Genomic DNA, 24,528 nt, shown 5'->3' with positions numbered 1-24,528 from the left:
TCAAAGTAAATGTTGTGACACTTACCTCCTCTGCCACAGAATCATGGTAATACTTCAGAACTTGGTCATTCAGAACAAACCAATGCTTCTTCCACTGTAAGAAAGCAGAGTATGTCAATAGTCAATAGTCAATAGTCGTTTATTTGTTACATACACATAAATGTGTAGTAAAATGAAACATTACCCGCAGTTGAACAATAAGACCAATAAGATTAATCAATAAAAATGCAATAACACATACAATCACAACTAACACCAAACAAAAAGAAACATCCATCACAGTGAGTCTCCTCCAGTCCCTTCTCACTGTGATGGAAGGCCACAATGTCTTTTTCTCTTCCCTGCCGTCTTGTCCCGCGGTCAGGCTGTTGGAGTTGCCTCGTCGGGGCAGTCGGGGCTCCCGATATTGAAGCCCCCGCTGGACGGTGAAAGGTCCGCGGCGGGCCGACCCAAGCCCCGCGATTCGGGGCGGGCGAACACGTTGCCTCTGCCGCTGCCGGTGCTCCCGATGTCGGCCCCCACCCAGGGGCCTGCGGGCTTCCGACGTCCACGCGGCCCGCGCCGGAGCCTCCGGAGACGAATCGCAGCCGCTCCCGCAGCATCCGCAGGCAGCCAGCGCCGCAGGTGGTGAGTCCGGGCCGTGAGCTCTGCGAACCAGAGCCCCAGGTGGTCCCAGGTGCATGGCCGGTGGTAGGCCGCAGCAGGAACGGAGACACGACACAGAAACAAAAGTCGCGTCTCCGTTCTGGAGAGAGAATTTTACAGTTCCCGTTCCCTCCCACCCCCCCCCCAAACATAACATACAACACTACTTCATATTAAAACTACAATTCAGACAAAAACAACAAAAAACACAAAAGACAGACGGACTGCAGGCAAGCCGCAGCTGCGACGGCAGCGCTGGCTCCTCTTACTGGCACATCCTCCTTCCCTCCTTTCAAACAAACATAATGTTATAGAGCAAGGATCTGATTTCCACCACAATGTTGGACAGAGTACTGTGGACATTTGCTCATCTTCATCATTGCTGAAGACGGCGACCTTTATTTACAGAGAATTTTCTTTACTGAATTCATACCAATGTTAGAAAAATAACATTTCTACCAATGTTAGAAAAAGAATCAGAAGCAGTGCACAAGATGGCACAGGAACGGCACAGCGGCAAAGTTGCTGCCTTACAGCGCCAGGGACCCGAGTTCGATCCTGACTGCAGCTGCTGTTTGTACGGAGTTTGTACATTCTCTCTGTGATCACATGCGTTTTCCCGGGTGCTCCCATTTCCTCCCACACACCAAAGACCTGACAGGTGGTGGATCTGGAACTAGATCAGAATAAGATGGCAACCATCTAACAATGGTATGAGAAAAAATTCCTTTATCAAGAGGGTCGAACTTTGCCCACTCTCTATCCCAAAGGGATAAGTATCAGTGATCATTGAATATAATAAAGAAAGAAAGTGATATGGAGATAGAACAGGAAGGAGAAGTTTAAATAGAACATTAGCCATGATCTTACTGAAATGGATTTAATCAATCCTTCAAAAAGAGGAAGAAATGCACAACACTTTCATTTTTTTTACCTGGCCATCTGCAGAGAGTTTTGACATCCAACCTTTCTTAAAATTCAGCAGGTCTGGCTAAAAACAGGAAACAACAGATTACTGCCAGTCACTTAACCAATGGTAAGTTGTAAGCGAGAGGTAACTCTGTTCAATTATATTCAACTCTGTTACCTCTCCCAATTAAGAACAGGTGGCAGCATAAAACCGAAAACCATGAACCATCAGCAAGTGGACAGCATCGTGATCAGGCAAATTTGTATTCTTTGATTGGTTACCACTGATTCTTACTCCACCATTTCCACAACTGTACTATCCTTCCTTCAACTAACATTTTTTCCTTCTCTTTCTTTCTGTAGTTGCCACCATCAGCAATATTTCCTTCACGTCTCTCCATTCCCTATTACCCAATGTTTTAATTTTGTTACCGTCACAGCTGTTTCAGTTCTTCTCCTGTCCAATGATATAGCTCTGCGATATTGTGAGACAGGCACTGCATAGATGTCTGGGGCAGAGTTGATCTGGTCTGATTCACTCACAAAATCCTATGGCAATAATCAGCAAGTAAACCAAAGGTTAATTATTTATTGTAGCATTCTGTTTACAATACAGCAAATCAAATACTAAAATCAATATCAGATTAATCATCTCCAACTTGAAAGCAAATATTGTGTGCATTGTTTTAGAGAGAAGTTGGGATGAAAATTTCAAAACAAATGTTTCTGTTGCTCCATAGGAATGTTAAAAAGTGAAGTAGGGTATCCTGGAAATATTTTATCAGTTTAAGGAATAAATCTAGGTTAAATCATTAGCAGGATGCAGAAAGGGAATAGCATTTGAAATTATATTGAGACCATACAGACCAATATAAGACCAATTCATGGACCTGATGGTCTTGAAAAGCAGAGGCTAACTAGGGACAGTTATTATCTGTATAGAACAGGTTCGATGCAGGTGGTTTGGCACAGGAATATAACTTTTAGAAAGCCAGCACCACCACAGTGAAGTCAATAACATCACTCTGTCTTAAAATATAATAATTGTAAACAAATTTTGTTCTATATTTGTGAAATGAAAATCTCTGAGGAGACAATGGAAGTTGGCTAGATGCTCCTCAAATAGATTTATGGCGGTATTTTGAGGCACCACATTTGGAATGCGGCTTTAAAACAAGAAATTGCTCCTCGAAACAAGGAGCTTTATGCATTCAATAGGAAAAACATGAAGGTTATCCTGCATCTGTATGGACATAATTTTGTTACAGTTGGAATATTACATGCAATTCTGATACACCGTAGTAGATAAGCCTTAATAAACAAAAGATGACGGTGAAAGTTCAACTGGATACCAGGAAGACAAGGTAACAGCAAAGAAACATCGATGCCTTCCTCTGGTTCTGATGACTGGGCCAAACTTTGTAGAGGTCATTAAAATTCATAGATTTGAATTGGAAGATGCATTATATCTTTCAGAATGGTTATGCTTACTCTTTTCCTTGGATAAGATCTTTTCTCACTTCGACCCCGATGTCTTCCACTACAGATATTGGACTCGGAGGAGGAACTGGACTCCATTTGCTGAGGTCTCTCAATCTCCAGTGCCTCGAACAGTTCAATGACTTGTGACCTCCTATAAGGAAACAATGGGAAGTTTTCACACGACTCACCCTTAAGCACACTGCTATTTTCTAATTTTAAACAATGGAGTGCATCAACATTGAAGTAGTTCCAATTATCTGCAGCTACAATGATACGTGCAACATTTAAGAAGGATGGTGGGAGGAGAAACATCGGCAAGAAAACAATGCTGTAAGATTTTGTCTGTCCTGCATATAAGACCTCAGCATGATTGTTTAAATTTGAAATGTAAAACTATTAGTTAATGTCCTGGAATATACATTTTTGTAATCAACTGATGCTCACCTGTAGTGACATTATTTTTATTTGCACCTTATATTTTTTAGGTTGTGACATTTTCTTTTCAAAATACAAATTGTTTGCTTATCTCTTCATATCAACGATTTAAAGTTAAAAAAACATGAGATAAAATCAGACAGCCAAGCTCGAGAGAAGAGATTTGCATGTAGTGTTTTTGGACCTGACAAATGCGTTTGGATCTGTGCCACATGGTCTTATTTGGAGTGCTATTGATTTCTTTAGAGTTCCAGGATCAATAGTAAATTTAGTGAAAGCATATTTCCAAGACGTCCGAATGTACAGCAGACGTTTTGGTACAGCAGACTTTACGACAGCATGGCAGAGACTAGAGATGGGCATTATTTCCCCGTTAGCGTTTGCAATGGAGCTAGTGATTAGATCACGGTGGGTCGTCGGCAGGGAGAGACGGCAGGAAGGACTAAGCCTCCCACCAATCAGAGCCGATATGGATGATATGACCTTCGTGACCAAACAGTAGCTTGTTCAAGAAGGTTGTTAGAGAAGTGAAACAATAATCTTAAATGGGCCAGATTGAAGATCAAGCCTAGTAAATATTTCTTTGGGAAGAGGAAAGGTAGTAGAGAAAAGGTTCTGTATAGATGAAGAAGAAATCCCGTCTATAATGGACAAACCAGTTAAAAGTTTGGATAGGTGGTATAACAGGAAGTTGGATGACACTGAACAGGTTCAGCAACTTAGAAAGGATGTTACTGACGGGTTAGAAAAGATAGAGAAGTCAAGACTTCCAGGCAAGTTGAAGTTGTGGTGTTTGCACTTTAGGCTATTCCCTAAATTGATGTGGCCATTGACAGTATATGAGGTGCCAATTTCGAAGGTGGAAAGGTTATAGAGATTGGTTAGTTCATATATTAGGAAATGGTCAGGAGTTCCATGGTGTCTTAATAATGTGGCTTTATATGGGAAAGGTATTCTCCATTTACCATTGTCTTGCCTAACAGAGGAGTTTAAGTGTGCTAAGGTGAGGTTCAAGTTCCAATTATCAGGGAGTAAGGATACCTTAGTTAGTAATCTGGTGCCAAGTGTAACTAGAGGGAGGAAGTGGAACACAAAGCAGGCAGTAGAAGAAGCACAAGCAACTCTGAGGCATACAGACTTTGTTGGTAGGGTGCAGCAAGGGAAAGGAGGCTCAGCACAGGGAAAGCAGTGTGGAATAAGGCAGGTCCAAAAGAGAGGAAGAAATTGGTTGCAGAGAAGGTACATTGTCAGGAGGGAGCATTGAGATGTGTAAGGGCAGTAACTCGGGTTAAGCAGGGACAGTGGATGAACTGGGGAAATGAAGTAAAGAGGAGGTTTAGCTGGGGGACCTGTGGTGTATGGAGGCAGGTCATACAAGTTTCCTAATAAGTTTCCTTAAGATGTGCTGCCATCGCCACAGAACCTCAAACAATGGGTAGGTGGGGACCTGGCATGTTCCTTATTTTCAGAGGTGGCAACGTTGAGACATATTTTGTCAGGATGTAGGACTAGTCTTTCTCAGAGTTGGTATACTTGGCGACATAACCAAGTATTGAAGTGCATAACTGCAGCAATTGAGTGGAGGAGAGTACAGGTGAATTCAGTAGGCATCAGGACTGGGACTGTCCTTGAGGGAGACAAAGGTAAAGGGGGGAAATTTGCAGATAGGTATGAGTCAGGCCAGTTACGGGGAGCCAATGATTGGGAGATGCGGGTAGATTGAGGAGGAAAGCTTGTTGTTCCACAAGAAATAATTACTACTAGTTTGAGGCCTCATATAGTGTAACGGTCAGTTAGTCAGCGGATAGTGTATTTTATAGAACTGACGGTACCTTGGGAGAACTTAGTGGATGAGGCTTATGAAAGGAAAAAGCTTAGATATGTACAGTTGGCAGCAGAAGTGGATCAGCGAGGATGGAGAGCAAGAGTACATCCTGTACAGGTGGGTTGTAGAGTTTTCAGAGCGAGATCAACCACGTCGCTATTTGGAGAGCTAGGACCTCGCGGACAGAATTTGCGAAAGGCTGTAAAGCAAATGTCAGAGGCAGCAGAGCAAGGCAGTAGATGGATTTGGTGGAGAAGAAAGAGTGTCAGTTAGGGGCAGAAAGGAAACGTATCACATGCATTATGTGTATTTCTTTGTAATTGTAGTTTGTGCGAGTCTTATGCAAGGGTGAGATTTGTGGTGTTACAAGCTGAATGATGGGCTAGGATGCAGGTGTTTATCATTTGTTAGAGTGAGCTAATTGGCTGCAGCTTTCTTTAGTAGATACTGGTAGCATAAGTGGTGAGAGCAGGAATTGAGGGGGGGGGGTTGTTCTGGGATGCCAGAACTAACTGTTGAGCCTTCCCGAGGTGTCGTGGGCTTAACTCAATGAAACATCAACGAAGGGAGGTGCCCACTTGATAGCCCCAATGATATACTTGCATTTACAGGATTAGTTAATTTTAAGAAAATTAATATGTAGGTAGCTGTTTTTTTTTGCACATGGAGTCATTTATTGTAAGTTGGAGTATTTAGTTAGGTAATACTTTGATTTTGGGCTTGATTTTCTTAGTTGAATGCTTATCCTGGAGTTATAGCACGTACTTTGTGTTTTAATTGTAATGTATCAATAATAATGCATATCACTGAAGGAAGCATGTATTACATAGATACATAGACAATATGTGCGGGAGTAGGCCATTCGAGCCAGACCGCCATTCAATGTGATCATGGCTGATCATCCACCTAAAAAATGTGAAATATTCTTTGGATATTTCATAGCAGAGTATGTGGAAATACAGTAGACTCCAACTTTAATGACAATTTAACTCAGCTGCTGCATGCAATATTAGGGTTAGTGGAAAAAGACTTTACCTATTACAGAATTCACAAATTAAACTGTACTAAAAGGTTTGTAATTCACATAATAAATTCTACTTTCTCATTAAACAATAATTAATTCTAAAATCCAATATCTTCAGTGTTAGTTGAGATGATATTAAATGTAAATTATATGCAAGATAAACAGCATTATAAGAAGACACCATTAAACTTACTGGGTTTCAGACCATGTAAAATATCACCACTTTGCACAGTTAAGAGTACTACACTGTTTACTCAGCCAGTATCAAAACGAGGGCTTATTGATTAATTGAGACATGTTTTGACTGTGGGAGAAGGATATACAGAAATAACTCAAGAAGTATGATCCTGGGAGGAAAATGAAGTATGAAATAGTGCAATTAATTTTACGAAGCAATTTTTTTTCTTGTGCTTACATCTCCCCATGACTAGATCAGTTACTGTTGGTCCCATTCCACCTTACAACGGCAAGCCCACGTAATTCGATTCTCACGTAATTTTACTGCAATTTATTTAATTTCCTCTTTAAAAAAATGGATTAGCTCTAAATGTCTCTTGAAGAGCATTAATTTTTAAACATATTGTATAAAAACTCTGAATTATTCATGTTATCCTTAATTAATCCACATCTTTTAAGAATGGTAACATTTCCCATTGTTGGGGGAGTCCAGAACCAGGGGCCACAGTTTAAGAATAAGGGGTAGGCCATTTAGAACGGAGATGAGGAAAAACTTTTTCAGTCAGAGAGTTGTAAATCTGTGGAATTCTCTGCCTCGGAAGGCAGTGGAGGCCAATTCTCTGGATGCTTTCAAGAGAGAGCTAGATAGAGCTCTTAAAGGTAGCGAAGTCAGGGGGTATGGGGAGAAGGCAGGAACGGGGTACTGATTGAGAATGATCAGCCATGATCACATTGAATGGCGGTGCTGGCTCGAAGGGCCGAATGGCCTACTCCTGCACCTATTGTCTATTGTCATAAAATCTTCAGTAAACCTCATTACTTATTTATTGCACAAAATACACAAATTTTGAAATTTCCTAAGCAATCGACAAAGGTAACACAAGAAGGCTAACTGGTTGGCTGGCAAGTACATAACAGTGGACTAATCTTAACTGTTAGTTACAAAACAAGGCAAAATCATTCATTGTAAAATGCAGGTTTGATTTCTTTGACAAGCAGCAGGAAGTAGTCTTCTAAAAACTGCAATCAAATGGATGTGAGGCAGAGAGCAGATGGCAATGCTGGACACACAGCTAAGAGCAAATTATGGGCAACCTGCAAAAGAGCACTGGACAATCAGAAATGGATCAGGAAAAAGAAAACCATCAGCAAATGATTAACTCCCCACCAGCGACATTCAAACATCACACGTGCATTACCAGTAACTAGTTAGATGCAGACTATCACCAGATAGCAATTAAACCATGCCAGTGTAGGCTTTAATTGAGATGTTATCAAGGTGGTTGTTAAGCAGGAAACCATAACATCCACTTCACTTCTAGGTGACCTTTCCCATCCCTCCACTTGTTCCCCCTCCATTTTATATATTTTCAATTCAGAGTTCAATGTACTCATCCTCCTGCCAATTTCTTTTTTTTTCCCCCACTCTCTTTAGAATCAGAGTTATACAGCACAGAAGCAGACCCTTTGGCCCAACTCGATCGTCTTCATCAAAATGCCTCATTTAAGCTAGTTCCATTTGCATGCATTTGGCCCACAACCCTCACAACTTTCCTTTTCATGTACCTGTCCAGTCATCTTTCCAATGCTGTTATTGTACCTGCCTCAACTACTTCCTCTTACACCTTGTTCCATATACCCACCAACTTCTCACCTGAAATGTATGCCTGCTAGTTCTTGATTTATCAACCCTTGGAAAAAGACCCTATCTATGTGCTTCATGATCATATACACCTCTTTCAGATCACCACTTAGTCTCCTGCACTTCAAGAAATAAAGTTGTTGCCTGCCCAACCACCCCCTATAGCTCAGACTCTCGAGTCCCGGCAAAATCCTCGTAAATTTTCTGTATACACTTTCCACCATAATGGCATCTTTCCTATAGCGGGATGATGAAATCTGAACATGGTACTCTGTGCTGCTTCACCAACATCTTGTTCAATTGTACCATGTATCATAACATCCCAACTTTTATTCTCAATTTTCTGACTGATGAAAGTCAATGTGCCAAAAATCTTAGTCACCAACCTGTGAAACCACTTTCAGTGAATTATGTACTTGTACTTCTAGATCACTCTGCTCTACAAAAGTCCCCAGGGCCCTATCATTCCATGTGACGGTCCTGTCCTGGTTTGACTTCCCAAAATGTAACACCTCACACTTATCTGAATTAGACTCCATTAACCATTCCTTTGCCCACTTTCCCAGCTGATCACGATCTCACTGTAGTTTTTGATAACCATTTTCATTGTCTACAATATCTACTGTTTTAGGGTCATCTGAAAAGTTGCTAATCATTCCTTATGCATTCTCAGCCAAAGCATTAATATAGATGACAAACAGCAATGGGCCCAGCACCGATCCCCGAGGTACACCACTGGTCACGGGCCTTGTTCAAGAAACAGCCATCCACCACCACCATCCTGATGCCAATTCTGTATCCATTTAGCTATCCCTCCCTAGATCCCAAGCGATCTAACTTTCCAGAGCAGTCTGTCATGCAGAACCTTACCAAAAGCTTTGCTAAAGTCCAAATAGACTACATTTATGCCCCTGCCCTTATCAACCTTCTTGTGCACTTCTTCCTTCACCTAAATCACCTACAGCAATCCTATTTTGCTGTTTATTTCCTCTATTTTATATTCCTCGTTTAACAGTTTTTGTTAACTTTCCTGTTCCTTTCTCCCACTGATAGAATTGTCAGGACAGGAACTTGTCCTTGGGTTACCTGCCCTAAACACGATATAGTAGCAGTTTTAAGATCAAATGCTGTTAAAGTTGATGGTTTTCAGATGTAGTGGATATCAGGAGTACAACGCATGTTCAAATATTTAATGCATGGCAAATGACAAATTTCTATTCCAATAACTGAGGCACAAATGATTTGGAGGTAAAAGTAATACAAATATGGAATTCCCCATTGGGACATTGACAAGGGAATACTATAAAGGCAGCAGCATCACCGACAACTGTGATGGAAGATATTGGAGTACTTCTGGACGTGCTTCCATTCATCACTTTCAGGGCACCTTCAATCAGGGCGGCACAGTGGCGTAGCGGTAGAGTCAGTGCCTTGCAGCACCAGATACTCAGGTTCAATCCTGACTACGGGTGCTGTTTGGACGGAGTTTGTATGTTTTCCCTATGACCACGTGGGTTTTTTCCAGGGCCTCTGGTTTCCTCCCACATTCCAAAGACGTGCAGGTTTGTAGGTTAATTGGCTTCAGTAAATTGTCCCTCGTGTGTAGGATGTGAACTAGTGATCACTGGTCGGCAGGGACTCGGTGGTCGGAAGGGCCTGTTTCCACACTGTATCTTTAAACCTGCATTCATGGTCAGAAGAATATGTATGCTGCCTCATATGCCTCCGAATCCAACCTCCTTAACTTCTAACCTACAGGCATAGATAATTTTAGTATGACGAACACTAATAACAAAAAGCATTTAACTAAATTAATCCTCTCATCAATGAACAAACTGCTGATGAATCTAAAGGCACACATACAAAGGTCTACTCGATTCAGAGGGTACAATGAAATATCATAAGCCTTTGCTGACAGCAGCTATCAATAATAAAATGAAAGGCATCGTCAACAATGCTAGCAAGTAGCAGTTATCTCAAATAAGCAGCTCACTAACACCCATTTCATCTTTTGCTAGGACCACTTTGCTTCAACATCATTAGTCCTGATCCAAACGGAGTCTGAAGAATGAATCCCCTGGTGGAGGCACGAACGATTGCCTGTGACATTGCAGCAGTATTTCACTGAGTGGTATCAAGGAACCCTGGTAAAACTAATTCCGTGGGAATCCAGGAGAAAAACCTTTGATGATTGGAGTCATACCGTACACAAAGGAAGGTGGCGGTTTGTTGTCATCCCAACTCGGTATGTCACTACAGGAGTTTGTCAGGACAGAACTGTTGCTCAGGCAAGTATCCTAATGCCTTCTAAACCACCTTACCTCTCTGTGCCGCTATCTTTGGGGAGCCTTGAATACATACACATTTCTCAGAGCTAGAACTGCTTGTTTAGTCTTCCAGCTTGATGTTCAGTCTCACACTGCTCCAGATCACAACAATCTGTGTTTACTTGCAGAACACAAGTTGTTCCTTCCCCAAAAGCATGTTATTCAAATACAACACTTTGCCAGGTTTGTCCTTAACACTCTACAGCCTCGCCCTGCGCATCCTACATATTGCCCACACTCAAGGCTGACCATTGCTTGCATCTTTAACTACACTTCTGGATCCAGTGCAGGTCTAAACATCTCAAGAGTCAAGAATGTTTAATTATCATTTGCACCCAGACCAATGAAATTCTTTACTTGCTGCAGCTTTGTAAGCACATTAAATGCAACAGCACAACAAATAAATTGAATTCAGTTATTCCAGGTAAACCAGACAATGATAGTGCAAGCCAAAGTACCTAGTGCATCCCTAGTCATACAACGTAGTTCAGCGCTATAGTAGGTTTGTTCAAGAGTCTGATGGTTAATGGGAAGATGATGTTTTTGAACCGGGTGGTAGTGGTTCTCAAGCTCCCGCATCTTCTCCCTGATGGTAGCAGCGAGATGAGAGCGTGACCAGTGTGGAGGAAGTCTTCAATAATATTAGCTAGCTTCTTGAGGCAGTGCTTCCTGTATTTCCCTTTGATGGTGGGGAGGTCAATACGTGATAGACTGGACAATGTCCACCACTTTCTTGAGTGTTTGGATTATTAAACTAGGCAGTGATGTAATCAGCCAGTAAACTCTCCACCGTACACCTGCAAAAATTGAGGAGTATTCAGCAACATGATGAATCTCCTCACATTTCTGAGGAAGTTGAGGGATTGGTGAGCTTTCTTTGTAATTGTGTCAATGGGCTGGGCCCACAACAAATTAGCAGAGATGTGTATGTTCAGGAACTTGAAGTTGTTGACTCACTTAACCATGTTCCCGCCAATGTAGGCTGAAGCATGGTCTCTCGCCTTTCATTTCCTGAAGTCAATAGTCAGTTTCTTGGTCTTGCTAATGTTGACAACAAGATTGTTTTTTGCATTAAAGATCTTGATCCTATCAAAATTTTGGGAAATGCATTCAGAGCACCACACTTTTAACACTCCCAAATCGGAGCAGAAAAGATCTTAAGCCCTATTGCATACAGAAGGGTAGTCAGATATCAACATCTCAAAGTCAAATAAGAGCACACACTAATCTTGCCACCGACTCTTGTATCCAATACTGATATATTAAAGATTTTATTTCTGAACACAGCTAAGACAACCAGCTACATTGTGACATTCACAATTGTAATATTGACTCACACCACAAAGGGGCAGCAGATTATCAACACAGGCAAAAGAGCAATATATCATTTAGTTTAGAGTTTAGAGGTACAGCACAGGAACAGGCCCTTCGGCCCACCGTCCATGCCGACCTGCAATCCCCACACATGAACACTATTCTACTCACACCAAGGACAATTTTACCATGCTAATTAACCTACAAACCTGTGGGTCTTGAGTGTGGGAGGAAACAGGAGTTCCTGGGTAAAACCCACCAAGCAGGTCACAGGGAGAACGTATAAACTCCGTACAGACAGCACCTGTTGTCAGAATCGAACCCAGGTCTCTGGTGCTGTAAGGCAGCAACCCAACCGCTACGCCACAGTGCCACCCTGGTGAACAAGACATTCTTCTGGTATTCTGATAAATCTTTTATAGGTTTTCCAGAATTTTCCATTTCAACTTATATTCCATTATCCTTACAGTCACAAGCATTTTACTTCCAAAGCAGATTAATTTACATTGATCAATGCATATGTCAGGAGAGTCAAAGGACATCTTTACAGGGTCATAAACAACAGCTGCACAATAACATTTCGCCCAGATAAGTTATGGTCCAAGAATTCCCAGGTGGGCTGAAACCTACAATTAGCCCTTTCACACTGAAGTGAACCATTCTTAACCCTCATTTTTATTCCAACCTCCCATTCCCCAAAACAACTTTTATCGATGAACAGAGCACATCGTCAGAGGATACGTTTCTGACCAGACATCATTATTTAACTCAAGGCAAGAAATTTGCTGCTTCCCGTTAGAGTACAAAGATCATAGTGCAAAGGAAAATGTTACACCCCACCACCGATGGGTCCCATCACTGACAGGAATAGCTTTGTGTCTGCGTAGTGCCGTTTTTGTACAATAACTTGCTACACAAACAAATCTTTTTAATTGGCAGTGGAAAGGATGGTCTGTGGCCAAAAATGTTGATGAGGGCGGCACGGTGGCGCAGCGGTAGAGTTGCTGCTTTACCGGAGACTCAGGTTCGATCCTGATTACGGGTGCTGCACTGTAAGGAGTTTGTACGTTCTCCCCGTGACCTGCGTGGGTTTACTCCGAGATCTTCGGTTTCCTCCCACACTCCAAAGACGTACAGGTGTGTAGGTTAATTGGCTGGGTAAATGTAAAAATTGTCCCTAGTGGGTGTAGGATAGTGTTAATGTACGGGGATCACTGGGCGGCACGGACTTGGAGGGCCGAAAAGGCCATTGGTGCTTGTGGTTTATATCAATGATTTGGATGAGAATGTCGAATGCATGATTAATAAGTTTGCAGAAGACACTAAATTGTGTGGCAAAGTTGATTTCTAAAAATTACAGCAGGATCTTGATCAGTTAAGCAAGTGGGCTGAGGAATGGTTAATGGAGTTTAATGCAGATATGTGCGAAGTGTTACACTTTGCAAAGTCAAACTATGGCAGGACCTACACAGTGAATGGGGAGTGTTGAAGAGCAGAGAGATCTAGGAGTGCATGTACATAGTACCTTGGAAGGGGAGTCACACAGTTAGAGAGAGTGTTCAAGAAGGCTGCCACAGGATGTGGTGAAGGCACGTACTACAAAGTTATTTAAAAGACATTTGGACAGGTACATGGATAGGAAAGGTTTAGAGGGATAGGGGCTGAACACAGGCAGGTGGGACTCGTGTAGATGGGGCATCTTGATGTGCATGGGCAAGTTGGGGAAAGAGCCAGTTTCTGTGCTGTAAGATTTTATGTCTCTAAGATGCAATTATAGTCATTGGAAGTTACTCCATAAATATTTGATCATAATGAAGGAAACTATTTACTTGTGGAGGTTTATGTATAAAAGAACATAAGAAACAGGAGCAAGAATGATGTTTGACCAATGAGGCCCTGCTCCTCCTTCCAAAATCTAGCTGCAGCTGATTTTCCAAATACACAAAATCCTGCCCTATCTCTACATCCTTGGATTCCTTTAACATCTGGAAATTTGTCAACCTCTGTTTGAATGTTTCTCTCGACTCCAAGTAATGAATTCCAATGATCTACTGTCCTTGGAGCAGATATTCTCCTCATTTTGATCCCAAGGGGTCAAAATCTTATTTTGAACCCTTGCTCTGCACTCCACCGCCAGGACAATCCTTGCCTCTACTCTCAACTCTTACACTTCTGAACTGCTGAGTATAGCACAATCTCTCCTTATGTGACAGATCTGCCATCTCAGGAGTCAGTCCAGCAAATATTCGCTGCACCCTCCCTACAACATTTACATAAAGTCACCAAAACCGTACAGAATATTCCAGATGTGGTCTCACCAAACCAGCTTTGCACTTGTTCTTCAATACTCTTGCAATAAATCCAACATACTCTTCCTGCTGGTACTGCCAAGCAGGAGATCCAGACGGCTGAAGTCCCACACCACCAGATTCAGGAATGGCTACTTGCCAACAATGATCCAGTTCTTGAACCAATCCACACAACCCTAATCCTACCTCAGCAATGGAACACTACAGACCACATCTTGCACTGTCATGGATTTGTATTTTTGCACTAATGTCTTGGGGGTTTTTTTTTGCACCACTTTTTTTTAGAATGTGTAATTTATGTATAATGTTACCCATAATTTATGTTTTCGTGGACCTGCGATACTGCCCCAAGCAAATTTTCATTGTGCCTGTACCTCACCATTTCTGCATATAACAATAAACTTGACTCAACTCGACCTACTACTTGCCTTCCTAACTGCCTGAGGCACATGTAGATCAGTTTACAGTGATTTGTATAGGACACCAAAAACTCTTTGAACATCAACATCTCAATTTTCAAATTCAGTATTTCTACTTTTCTGAATGATGTGGATGACCTCACATTTCTCCACTCTACTCTTCATTCACAATGTTTCCCAATGTTGCTCAGCTTGTCTACATTCTCTTGAAAATTCACTGCATCCTCAGTACTACTCCAACTTGGTACATATCAGGCAGCTATCAATTTTCAATACCATCAATAAACAATGCTGTTATTAGTTTAGCCTTTTGGCATAAGCAGTATCTGATTATACAAAATTTGAAACAATCGTTAAAATTACTCCAATGATTCAAAGTGTTAAGATGGAAAATTAGAATGCATTTTCCAGTGCACATGAAAATATCGTTAAGGAGAAATTATACAAAACACAAGTCTTCCAAAGAAATTCCTTGAGCTTTTTCTAAAGAGTGATCTTTGGCTGACGTCAGCCATTCCAAACTGCACAAAGAAAATTTAACCCAATTAACCTGAGGGGGCTCTTCAAAGCAGAGGATTTTCTGACAAAATGTTGCACAATTTGTAGGAATTTTCCTTGATGCCAATTAAAACAGTTTCAGTGTCGGGTTGTTCACTTGCTAAATCAGGTTACTGCATTATTCAGCCCCGAGGGTGAGAATCAAGCATAACCTGCCATGCAAGTATGAGCCATAATTCACCAGAAAATGAATTACAAGCAGTCATCCTTGTCACATGGAAAATCAGCAGCTTGGTTTTATTGTACTAATTTTTACATCACATGTACTGCAAAACCCAATGGCCAATGCAGGTGTCCCAATCCCTCAGATATGTGTTTAATATTGAACAAAACTTATTTTTCTGAAGAACAAAATTAAGATACTGCCATTGAGACCTCCAATGTGCAGTTTAAGAGGCCCCTTAATGTTCAACAGGTTTTCAGAAAGGTTAATCCTATGCCACTGACAGTTTTGATTGATTGCAAGAAACAGTGTGGCAACAGGCCAGTCCACGCCGACCATCAATCACCGATCCATACTCGTTCTATGTTGCACCTCTTTGACGTCCACTTCCTACACAATAGAGGCAATTTACAGAGACCAATCAATCTACAAACCCGCACGTCTTTAAGATGTGGGAGGAAACCAGAGCACCCGGAGGAAACCCACATGGTCACAGGGAAGACATGCAAATTTCACAAAGACAACACCCGAGGTCAGGATTGAACCTGGGTATCTGAGGCTGTGAGGCACCGGCTGTACCACGTATGCTAGTCAGATTCAGTAAACAGATTGAGCCTTCTATTCTAATACAATTATCCATGCTTATAAGGCCATTAGGATGCAAAGTTGGAAATTTCCTGCTTTTAAAAAAAATTAAAGACAAAATGCGATCATTTTTTAAAATACACCAATTGTGACTAGGCCAGTTCAACATGCTGTACATACTTGTCCTGCTGTACAATTTTATATCAGAATACCAAGATGCACTCGAGTCAATGGACTGGAACAAAATGAGGCCATAAAACAACTATTTCCTTCCTACATAGTTGGAAAGCTTTTCGAAGGATACAACAGATTATGGAAAACAAATAAATCAATAAGGAGGAGGCATTGGGCAGGTATAGGCAGTTTGGATCAGGTGTATCTTTGGAGGAGTTTCGGGAACTAAGGAGCACACTAATGGAGGAAATCAGGATGGCAAAAATGGGACAAGAGATAATTCTGGCAGATAATATGAAGGATAATACCAATAAATTTTATATACATTAAGGAAGAAAGGTTAACCAGGGAGAAAATGGGGACCCTCAGAAATCAAAGTCCCCTCAGCGTGGAGCCATACGAGACGGGCAAGGTTCTCAATAAGAATTTTTTCTCTGTTTTCACCGTGGAGAAAGATATGAGGACCAGAGAACTGGGGACAGTCAATGGAAGTGTCTTAAGGGCAGTCAGTTTTGGGTCGAGGAGGTGCTGAAGGTCCTGACATATATGAAGGTAAACAAATCTCCCTGGCATGATCAGATATATATAGAGGACACCGTGGGAAGCTAGAGAGAAAATTACAGGTGACTTGGCTGAGATTTATGAGTCATCATTAAATAGAGACAGGGTGCCATAAGACTGGAGGAGCCTCTATTTAAGAAGGGCTGCAGGGAAAACATGGGAACTACAGGCCAGTGAGTCCAACATCTGTGGTTAGAAAGTTATGAGAGTATTCGGAGGGATATCATTTAAATGGATTTAGATAGACAAGGGCTGATTAGGGATAGTCTACACGTTTTTGTACATGGGAGATCGTGTCTCACAAATCTGATTGAGCTTTTTGAAGATGTAATCAAAAAGGTTGATGAGGGCAGAGTTGTAGATGTACATATGGATTTCAGCAAGGCATTTGACAAGGTTCCAGATAGTAGGCTGCTCTGGAAGGTTAGATCACATAGGATCCAAGGAAAGCTAGCCAACTGGAGAGAGAATTGGCGTCATGGAAGGAAGCAGAGTGTGATGGTGGAAGGTTGTTTTTCAGACTGAAGGCCTGTGACGAGTGATGTGCGTCAGGTTTTGGTGCTGAGCCCATTGCTGTTTGACGTTTATATCAATGATTTGGATGAGAACGTGCAACGTAAGATTAGTAAATTTGCAGATAACACTAAAGTGAATGGTATTGTAGATAGTGAAGATGGTTGTCAAATGCTGCAGCAGGATCTTGATCACTTGACAGATGGGCTGAGGAAAGTTTGATGGAGTTTAATACAACGAAGAGGAAGGTGTTGCATTTTGGGAAGTCTAACCAGGGCATGACCTACACTGTGAATAGCAGGGCTCTGGGGAGTATTGTAGAGCAGAGGAATCTAGGAATATAGGTACATAGTTCCTTGACATTGGCGTCACGGATAGATAGTTTAGGTCGGGAAGGCTTTCAGTACATTGGTCTTCATCAGTCAGAGTACTGAGTACAGAAGTTGGGAGGTCATGTTACAGTTGTACAAGACATTGGTGAGGCCACATTTAGAGTATTGTGTTCAGTTTTGGTCATCCTGTTACAGGAAAGATGTCGTTATGCTGGAAAGGGTGCAGAGAAGATTTACAACGGTGTTGTAAGATTGTAACATAACATCTCAACTTCAATACACAATATCCCGAATGATGAAGGCCAATGTACCAAAAGCCTTCTTGACCACCCTTTCGCCCTGTGATGCCACTTTCAAACAACTATGTACCTGCACTCCTAGATCCCTTTGCTCTACAACACTCTCCAGTGTCCTGCCATTCACTGTGTAGGTCGTGCCCTGGTTTGACTTTCCAAAATGCAACACCTGCATCAACTGCATTAGCCATTCCTCAGCCTACTTGCTCAACAGATCAAGATCCTGTTGTAATTTTTGATTAGACAATAGACAATAGGTGCAGAAGGAGGCCATTCGGCTCTTCGAGCCAGCACCGCCATTCAATGTGATCATGGCTGATCATTCTCAATCAGTACCCCGTTCCTGCCTTCTCCCCATACCCCCTGACTCCGCTATCCTTAAGAGCTCTATCTAGCTCTCTCTTGAATGCATTCAGAGAATTGGCCTCCACTGCCTTCTGAGGCAGAGAATTCCACAGATTCACAACTCTCTGACTGAAAAAGTTTTTCCTCATCTCAGTTCTAAATGGCCTACCCCTTATTCTTAAACTGTGGCCCCTTATTCTGGACTCCCCCAACATTGGGAACATGTTTCCTGCCTCTAACGTGTCCAACCCCTTAATAATCTTATACGTTTCGATAAGATCTCCTCTCATCCTTCTAAATCACCATCTTCATTATGTACAATACCACTCGCTTTATTGTCATCTGCAAACTTATAAGATTATAACCTTTATAGTTTATACATTCAACCTTTATCGATTATAAACAAACCAGTTTCAAACATTTTGGAATAAAAGAGCCACATATATTGTAGAACTGAGTGAAAGGAGTGATACATTTTAAATGCTGGCACACATTCTGATACATGTGTCAGAATTTAGTCAGTACCAGGTACCACAGGCAAATCCCAACCCCCACCTTGCTGAAGAATGACACATGGTAGAGATCTCCTTAAAGTTTTAGAAACTGCCAAAAGCTGTAATCGAAAATATGTGCAGATTTGAAAGCAGCACGTTTGAGCACATTTGTGCATCGACAGCCCCTCTCATGTTATTGATAAGATCAATTTCAGCAGCCATGTTTTTTGACATTCAATTTTTACTTTAAATTCAAATGAAAGGTGGTGATGTGATTATCATTCGTCAGAAACTACACTGCATTTAAGGCAATGTGAAAAAATGTCAGATTTTAATATTAGCAATAATTGTTTTCTCTGTTTCTTACCTCCTTGCTTGTCCGAATAAGCGCTCCAGCTCCAGTTTACCAGGGCTGCCGGTTTGGAACTGCTGCTCCTGCTTCTCATCCACTTGAAAGGCCTGTTTGTTGCTGATCCTCTTGGCATTGGGAACAACTGCAAGTGCAGCATAGCCCCGACTGGTCTTTACAGCTGGGGAATGGCTTGGCCCTTCCCCAAGCCTGCTGTTTGAGCTTGCTTTGCTCCTCACTGTCACATTACTGGTCTCGGAGTCTACGGAGCTCTGAGAAGAGCTAACACAAGAGCCATTGGAGTGAAGGTTACCTGCAGGAAGGAGAGAATTGCTGCACAGGCTTGACTGGCACAGTATTACCATGCCACTTTCAGAGGAACTATACCTGTCAGTGGTGTTGCCGCTAGGTGAGGTGATTAACTGCTTTGAGTCAGGCTTCAGCTTCTCCAGGGAAAAGTAGCCACTCTCTACGCGTTTCTTTTCCTGGCCATCCAGTTGGTCACCATTAACAACACCTTGAGCTATGTTTAGGAGGAAGATAACTTGGTTTACAAACAGACCATGAAGATACAATAGTCCTCCAAAAAAAGGCAGCAAGGCTGCTAACGTTACCTCAAGTAGTGAGCGCATGGAACGGATGCAGCCTGCAGCCGCACGGAGCGGCGGTAGAGAACAACGCCTGGCCAGGACAACCCCTGCAACACCGACTCAATGCCACCACCAGGACAACAGGCCTTAATGGCCAAGTGAGACCCTAACATTTTTTTTAAATTTCAGACTTGAAGGTTACAAGATGGCACTAAGCATGGTAACTCTTCTGTACTAACTCAGTGTGATCTACTATTTAAAAACTTACAATTAGTATGTATAGTAAGAATGTCACTGGACTGAATATAAAAAAATGATGTCACTGTACTTGGGTACACATGAGAAAACAGTACCATTGAAATATTGAGCCATTGAGGAAAAAAAGATTACTGGAGGAACTCAGCAGTTCAGGCAATATCTGGGGAGGGAAATGGACAGACGCTATTTCAGGTTAGGACCCTTCCAAGTTCCTCGAGCATTTTTTTTTTGCTCAAGATTCCAGCATCTGCGACTTCTTGTGTCTAAATGTTGCCTAAACTTCATTACAACAAAAATCAGCAGCAAAGTATTACCCTCATTAGTGAAGGTAAATCAGCTGATGAGCTGCTGCTCTCCCTCTACCAGAGGTCAAATCATGCATGTAGATTTAGTTGCACAACTGACTATTGCTGCTGTTTGCAGTTGCTACTCTTACATTGCAATGAACAACTGCCACTTGGACAGAAGGAAACGGCTCAAATTATGTACATTATTCAAGCCTGAGGGTAAATTTGTGATTGTATCAGAAGAAAACAAAGACATTTTAATGATATCACAATACTAAGTGACTTGGCCAGTTTAATTTACAACAGAGACGGTGAATCATTAAAAATTAATTAATTTTAGGCACAAGACGCTTATAGAGTCATAGAGTCCTACAGCACAGAAAGAGGCCCTTCGGCCCATCGCGTCCGCGCCGCCCGTTACCAAACACAGTCTAATTTTAATCCCATTTTCCCGCATTTGGACCGTAGCCCTGAATGTTGTAGCATTTCAAGTGCCCATCCAAATGCCTCTTAAACGTTGTGAGTGTTCCCGCCTCCACCACCACCCCAGGCAGTGAGTTCCAGACTCCAACCACCCTCTGGGTGAAAAAGTTCTTTCTCACATCCCCCCGAAACCTCCCTCCCCTTACCCTGTATCCATGTCCCCTCGTTGTTGAACCTTCCACCAGTGGAAGAAGTTCCCCGCCATCTACCTTATCCATGCCCCTCATGATCTTGTACACCTCGATCATGTCCCCTCTCAGCCTTCTCTGCTCCAGGGAAAACAACCCCAGTCTGCCCAGTCTCTCCTCATAGCCGAGGCCCTTCATCCCTGGCAGCATCCTGGTGAATCTCCTCTGCACCCTCTCCAAAGCTATCACATCCTTTCTATAATGTGGTGACCAGAACTGTACACAATACTCCAGCTGTGGCCTCACCAGTGTTCTGTACAATTCCATCATTACCCCCCTACTTTTATATTCGATGCCCCGGCTAATGAAGGCCAGTAACCCATATGCCTTTTTAACCACCCTATCCACCTGTCCTGCTGCCTTCAAGGACTTGTGTACCTGTACTCCAAGGTCCCTCTGTACCCCTGTCTTCCCTAGGGTCCTTCCATTCATGGTGTACTCCCTCTCCAAGTTATTTCTGCCAAAGTGCATCACCTCGCACTTTTCAGGATTAAATTCCATCTGCCACTGCTCCGCCCATCTGACCATCTCATCTATATCTTCCTGCAGCTTGCAGATCCCTTCTTCGCTATTCACCCCCCCCCCTACCTTTGTGTCATCTGCAAACTTGCTGATCATGCCCTGTACGTTGACATCCAGATCATTTATGTAGATTACAAACAGTAAGGGACCCAACACCGATCCCTGCGGCACCCCCACTGGCCTCCAGTCACAGAAGCACCCTTCTACCATCACCCTCTGCCTTCTGTCACTAAGCCAGTTTTTTATCCATTTTGCCAAGGTGCCCTGGATCCCATGGGCTCTTACCTTCTTGACTAGTCTCCTGTGTGGGACCTTGTCAAAAGCCTTACTGAAATCCATGTATACCACATCCACTGCACTACCCCCATCTACCTCCTTGGTCACCCCTTCAAAAAATTCAATCAAGTTAGTCAGACACGACCGTCCCTTAACAAAGCCATGTTGACTATCCTTAATTAACCCTTGATCCTCCAAGTGAAGACTAATCCTCCAAGTGAAGACTGATTCTGTCCCTCAGAATCTTTTCTAGCAGCTTCCCCACCACCGATGTCAGACTCACCGGCCTGTAGTTCCCAGGTTTATCCCTACTGCCCTTTTTAAATAATGGCACCACATTAGCTATCCTCCAGTCCTCCGGTACATCCCCTGTTGCAAGAGAGGCTCTGAAAATTTGTGCCAGAGCCCCCGCAATCTCCTCCCTTGCCTCTCTCAGCATCCTGGGATACATCTCGTCAGGGCCCGGTGACTTATCCACTTTTAAACCTGCCAGAGCCTCCAGCACCGCCTCCCTGTCAATAGCAATATGCTCAAGAACATCACAACTTTGCTTGAAAACAAAATGTCTGAAAACAATCCAGGCTATTTATGTGCAACCTTTGAGTCAATTCAGTTTCCATATTAAACTTCTATATTTTAATCTTAATATTATTACAAATTAAATGATCATTTATTCTAGTTTTGTAATCACTTCTGAGTGGTTTAACTTTCTCACAGCTCTAGTAACTTGAGTTTGATCTTAACATTGGTTCTCGTAGAACATAGAATAGTACAACCCACAATGTTTAAACTGAACATGATGCCAATTTAATCTGATCTCTTCTGCCTATGCATGATCCATGTCCCTCTATTTCCTGAACATCCATGTGGCTATCCAAAAAACTCTTCAACACCACTATGATATCTTCCACCCCTGGCAAAACATCCCAGGCCCCCACCACTCTTTTAAAAATTGCTCTGCAAATTCCTATTAAACTCTCCCTTCTCACCTGATAATCAGTAACCTGTGCCCAACCTCTCCCCATATCCTTGATTCCACTAGCCCCCAGAGCTCTATCTAACTCAAATGCATTAAAATAAGTAAGTTATCCATGTATATAAAAAGTACCTGAAAGATTTCTGACCATTCATTTATAATAAATACATAAATCATTTTACTGCAGCTGTGAACTTTCAGCCAGTGTGCATTTCAGGAAGCTGTTTCATTTTCAATAAATGAATTTTTAAAGAATATTCCAAATCACAACAAGGAACTTCTAAGCCTTTTTACTGTTGTCAGCCAGTTCCCATAAAAATAAACACTGAGCACATTAAGACAAAAGGCAAAATATTTCAACAAGAAGTCAGCAGCAAATCTGTACTGACTGGCAATTTAAATTGGGGGAAGTTAGTGTGATTATGCCCCCTGGAATCAGCAGTTCCACAAACAAATGTATTGGGAAGAAAAAGCCAATTTACACAACTGGCCGGCAGAACCAACAATCCAGTGGAATAAATATCCTAAGTTAGTTTCTGCTCTATCCTCCTCCATTCAACTTACTAATTATAGCCTCTCACCTTTACGCATTGATGATGATCGAATGGGACAATGGGTCTGTGAAGGGCTTCTCACCAGGCTGCTGACAGCATGTGGATCCTTATTTTTAAGTTCTTCCTGCCAGAGCGTTGACTTGGTGCTGGGAACTCTCTCAGCACTTAATATACTGCTGCTGGTAATTGCAACTTTAGCAGGTCCTGGCTCCTGTTGTAAGCAAAACCAGTGTCCATTTAGTACTTTAAAAAAATATCCATTAATTATTTAATTCTCATTAAATAAGCAATTTTATATGATAAATATTTAAATCGATAATGGATACCAAAAAATAATTTGATGGGATTCAAATAAGCTCAAATTTATAAGGGAAAGATGTCAGCAGTTAAATCCCTTGGGTAAATTACAGCTGGCTGATTACACTACGTTTTACAATCAAATACATTGTAATTCTAATATTGGCTTCACAAAATGGAAAGGTCATCCACAAGAGTACTACAACAATTTATTTTAGTTTAATTTGGAGATACAGTGCGGACACAGGCCCTTCAGCCCACCGAGTCTGCATCGACCAGCGATTCCTGCACACTAACTTACACACAAGAGGGACAATTTACAATTATACCAAGCCAATTAACCTACAAGCCTGTACAACTTTGGAGAGTGGGAGGAAACCAGAGATCCTGGAGAAAACCTACACAGGTCACAGGGAGAACTCCATACAGACAGAACCCGTAATCAGGATCGAACCTGGGTCTCTGGTGCTGTAAGGCAGCAACTCCACCGCTGCACCGCCATGCCGCCCAATAGTACAATCCATGCACACAAGATCACAGGAGACAAAGGAATTTGTGTGTTAGTCCTTTAAAATACATAGTTTCAAGAGAAATGGATTTAATAAAAGCCAATTGTTTAATGGGTATTTTTGAGTTGATTTCTGGACAAGGTTGAACAATCATACAGGAGAAAATTTCCACCAGAGTAAAAATGTTACATCTAACAAAAAAATTGCACCAAAAGCCGAGTCTAATTTATTGATGCTAAAACATTTGACTTCAAGATTTTCTCTGTTCTAGGTCAAGCAGATTACCATGACACCATTCCTGCATTTTTGGTGGGGTTTGTGGCATTGGGACAAAGATCGCCAGTGTCGACACCGACACTCGCTGTAGGGAGTAATCACATGGTTTATTCTATCTACAGTGGCAAGGAAGTCCCAGACCACATGGGGGCACTGTCCCTCACCGCCAGAGCGCTTGTGCAATGACGTTGGTGATCTCGGACATGTTCCACCAGCTTAATCCTAGTATTTAAAGGAGGAGGCATGGCAATCTCCTGCAGTTCGCCCCTGCCCTGCCTCGTGACGGTACAGGTTTCTTTCTAGCAGCTCAGCTTTGGACTTGGAGAGGCAATGCTGGCGGTCTCTAGATTATCCTGGCGGCCAATCTTTGCCTCTGTGTGTTGTCTAGGGCAGGAAGAGGTTCTGGCATCTCAGGCTTGTCCCAGCCATTCAGA

General features: G+C 42.2%; 1 protein-coding gene across 3 annotated transcripts in view; it reads right to left on the bottom strand.

Annotated features, from left to right (window-relative positions):
- The window catches only part of LOC144603973 (myosin phosphatase Rho-interacting protein-like), a 129,779-nt gene that overhangs the window by 34,894 nt on the left and 70,357 nt on the right, over positions 1-24,528 (bottom strand). For 2 of the 3 annotated variants that reach the window (XM_078417871.1, XM_078417872.1), the window contains exons 6-11: positions 23,040-23,223; positions 18,897-19,401; positions 3,046-3,187; positions 1,987-2,103; positions 1,580-1,636; positions 26-94 (exon numbers count right to left, since the gene is read on the bottom strand). In XM_078417871.1, coding sequence (XP_078273997.1) covers positions 26-94; positions 1,580-1,636; positions 1,987-2,103; positions 3,046-3,187; positions 18,897-19,401; positions 23,040-23,223 — 1,074 coding nt within the window. The remainder of the gene's footprint in view (positions 1-25; positions 95-1,579; positions 1,637-1,986; positions 2,104-3,045; positions 3,188-18,896; positions 19,402-23,039; positions 23,224-24,528) is intronic. The other variant, XM_078417873.1, reaches the window with a different exon arrangement.

This window comes from Rhinoraja longicauda, chromosome 21 (assembly GCF_053455715.1).
Source record: "Rhinoraja longicauda isolate Sanriku21f chromosome 21, sRhiLon1.1, whole genome shotgun sequence".
In the NCBI taxonomy this organism is placed as follows: Eukaryota; Metazoa; Chordata; class Chondrichthyes; order Rajiformes; family Arhynchobatidae; genus Rhinoraja; species Rhinoraja longicauda.
Note: the sequence above shows the minus strand (reverse complement) of the source record. Positions and strands in the feature narration are given on the sequence as shown.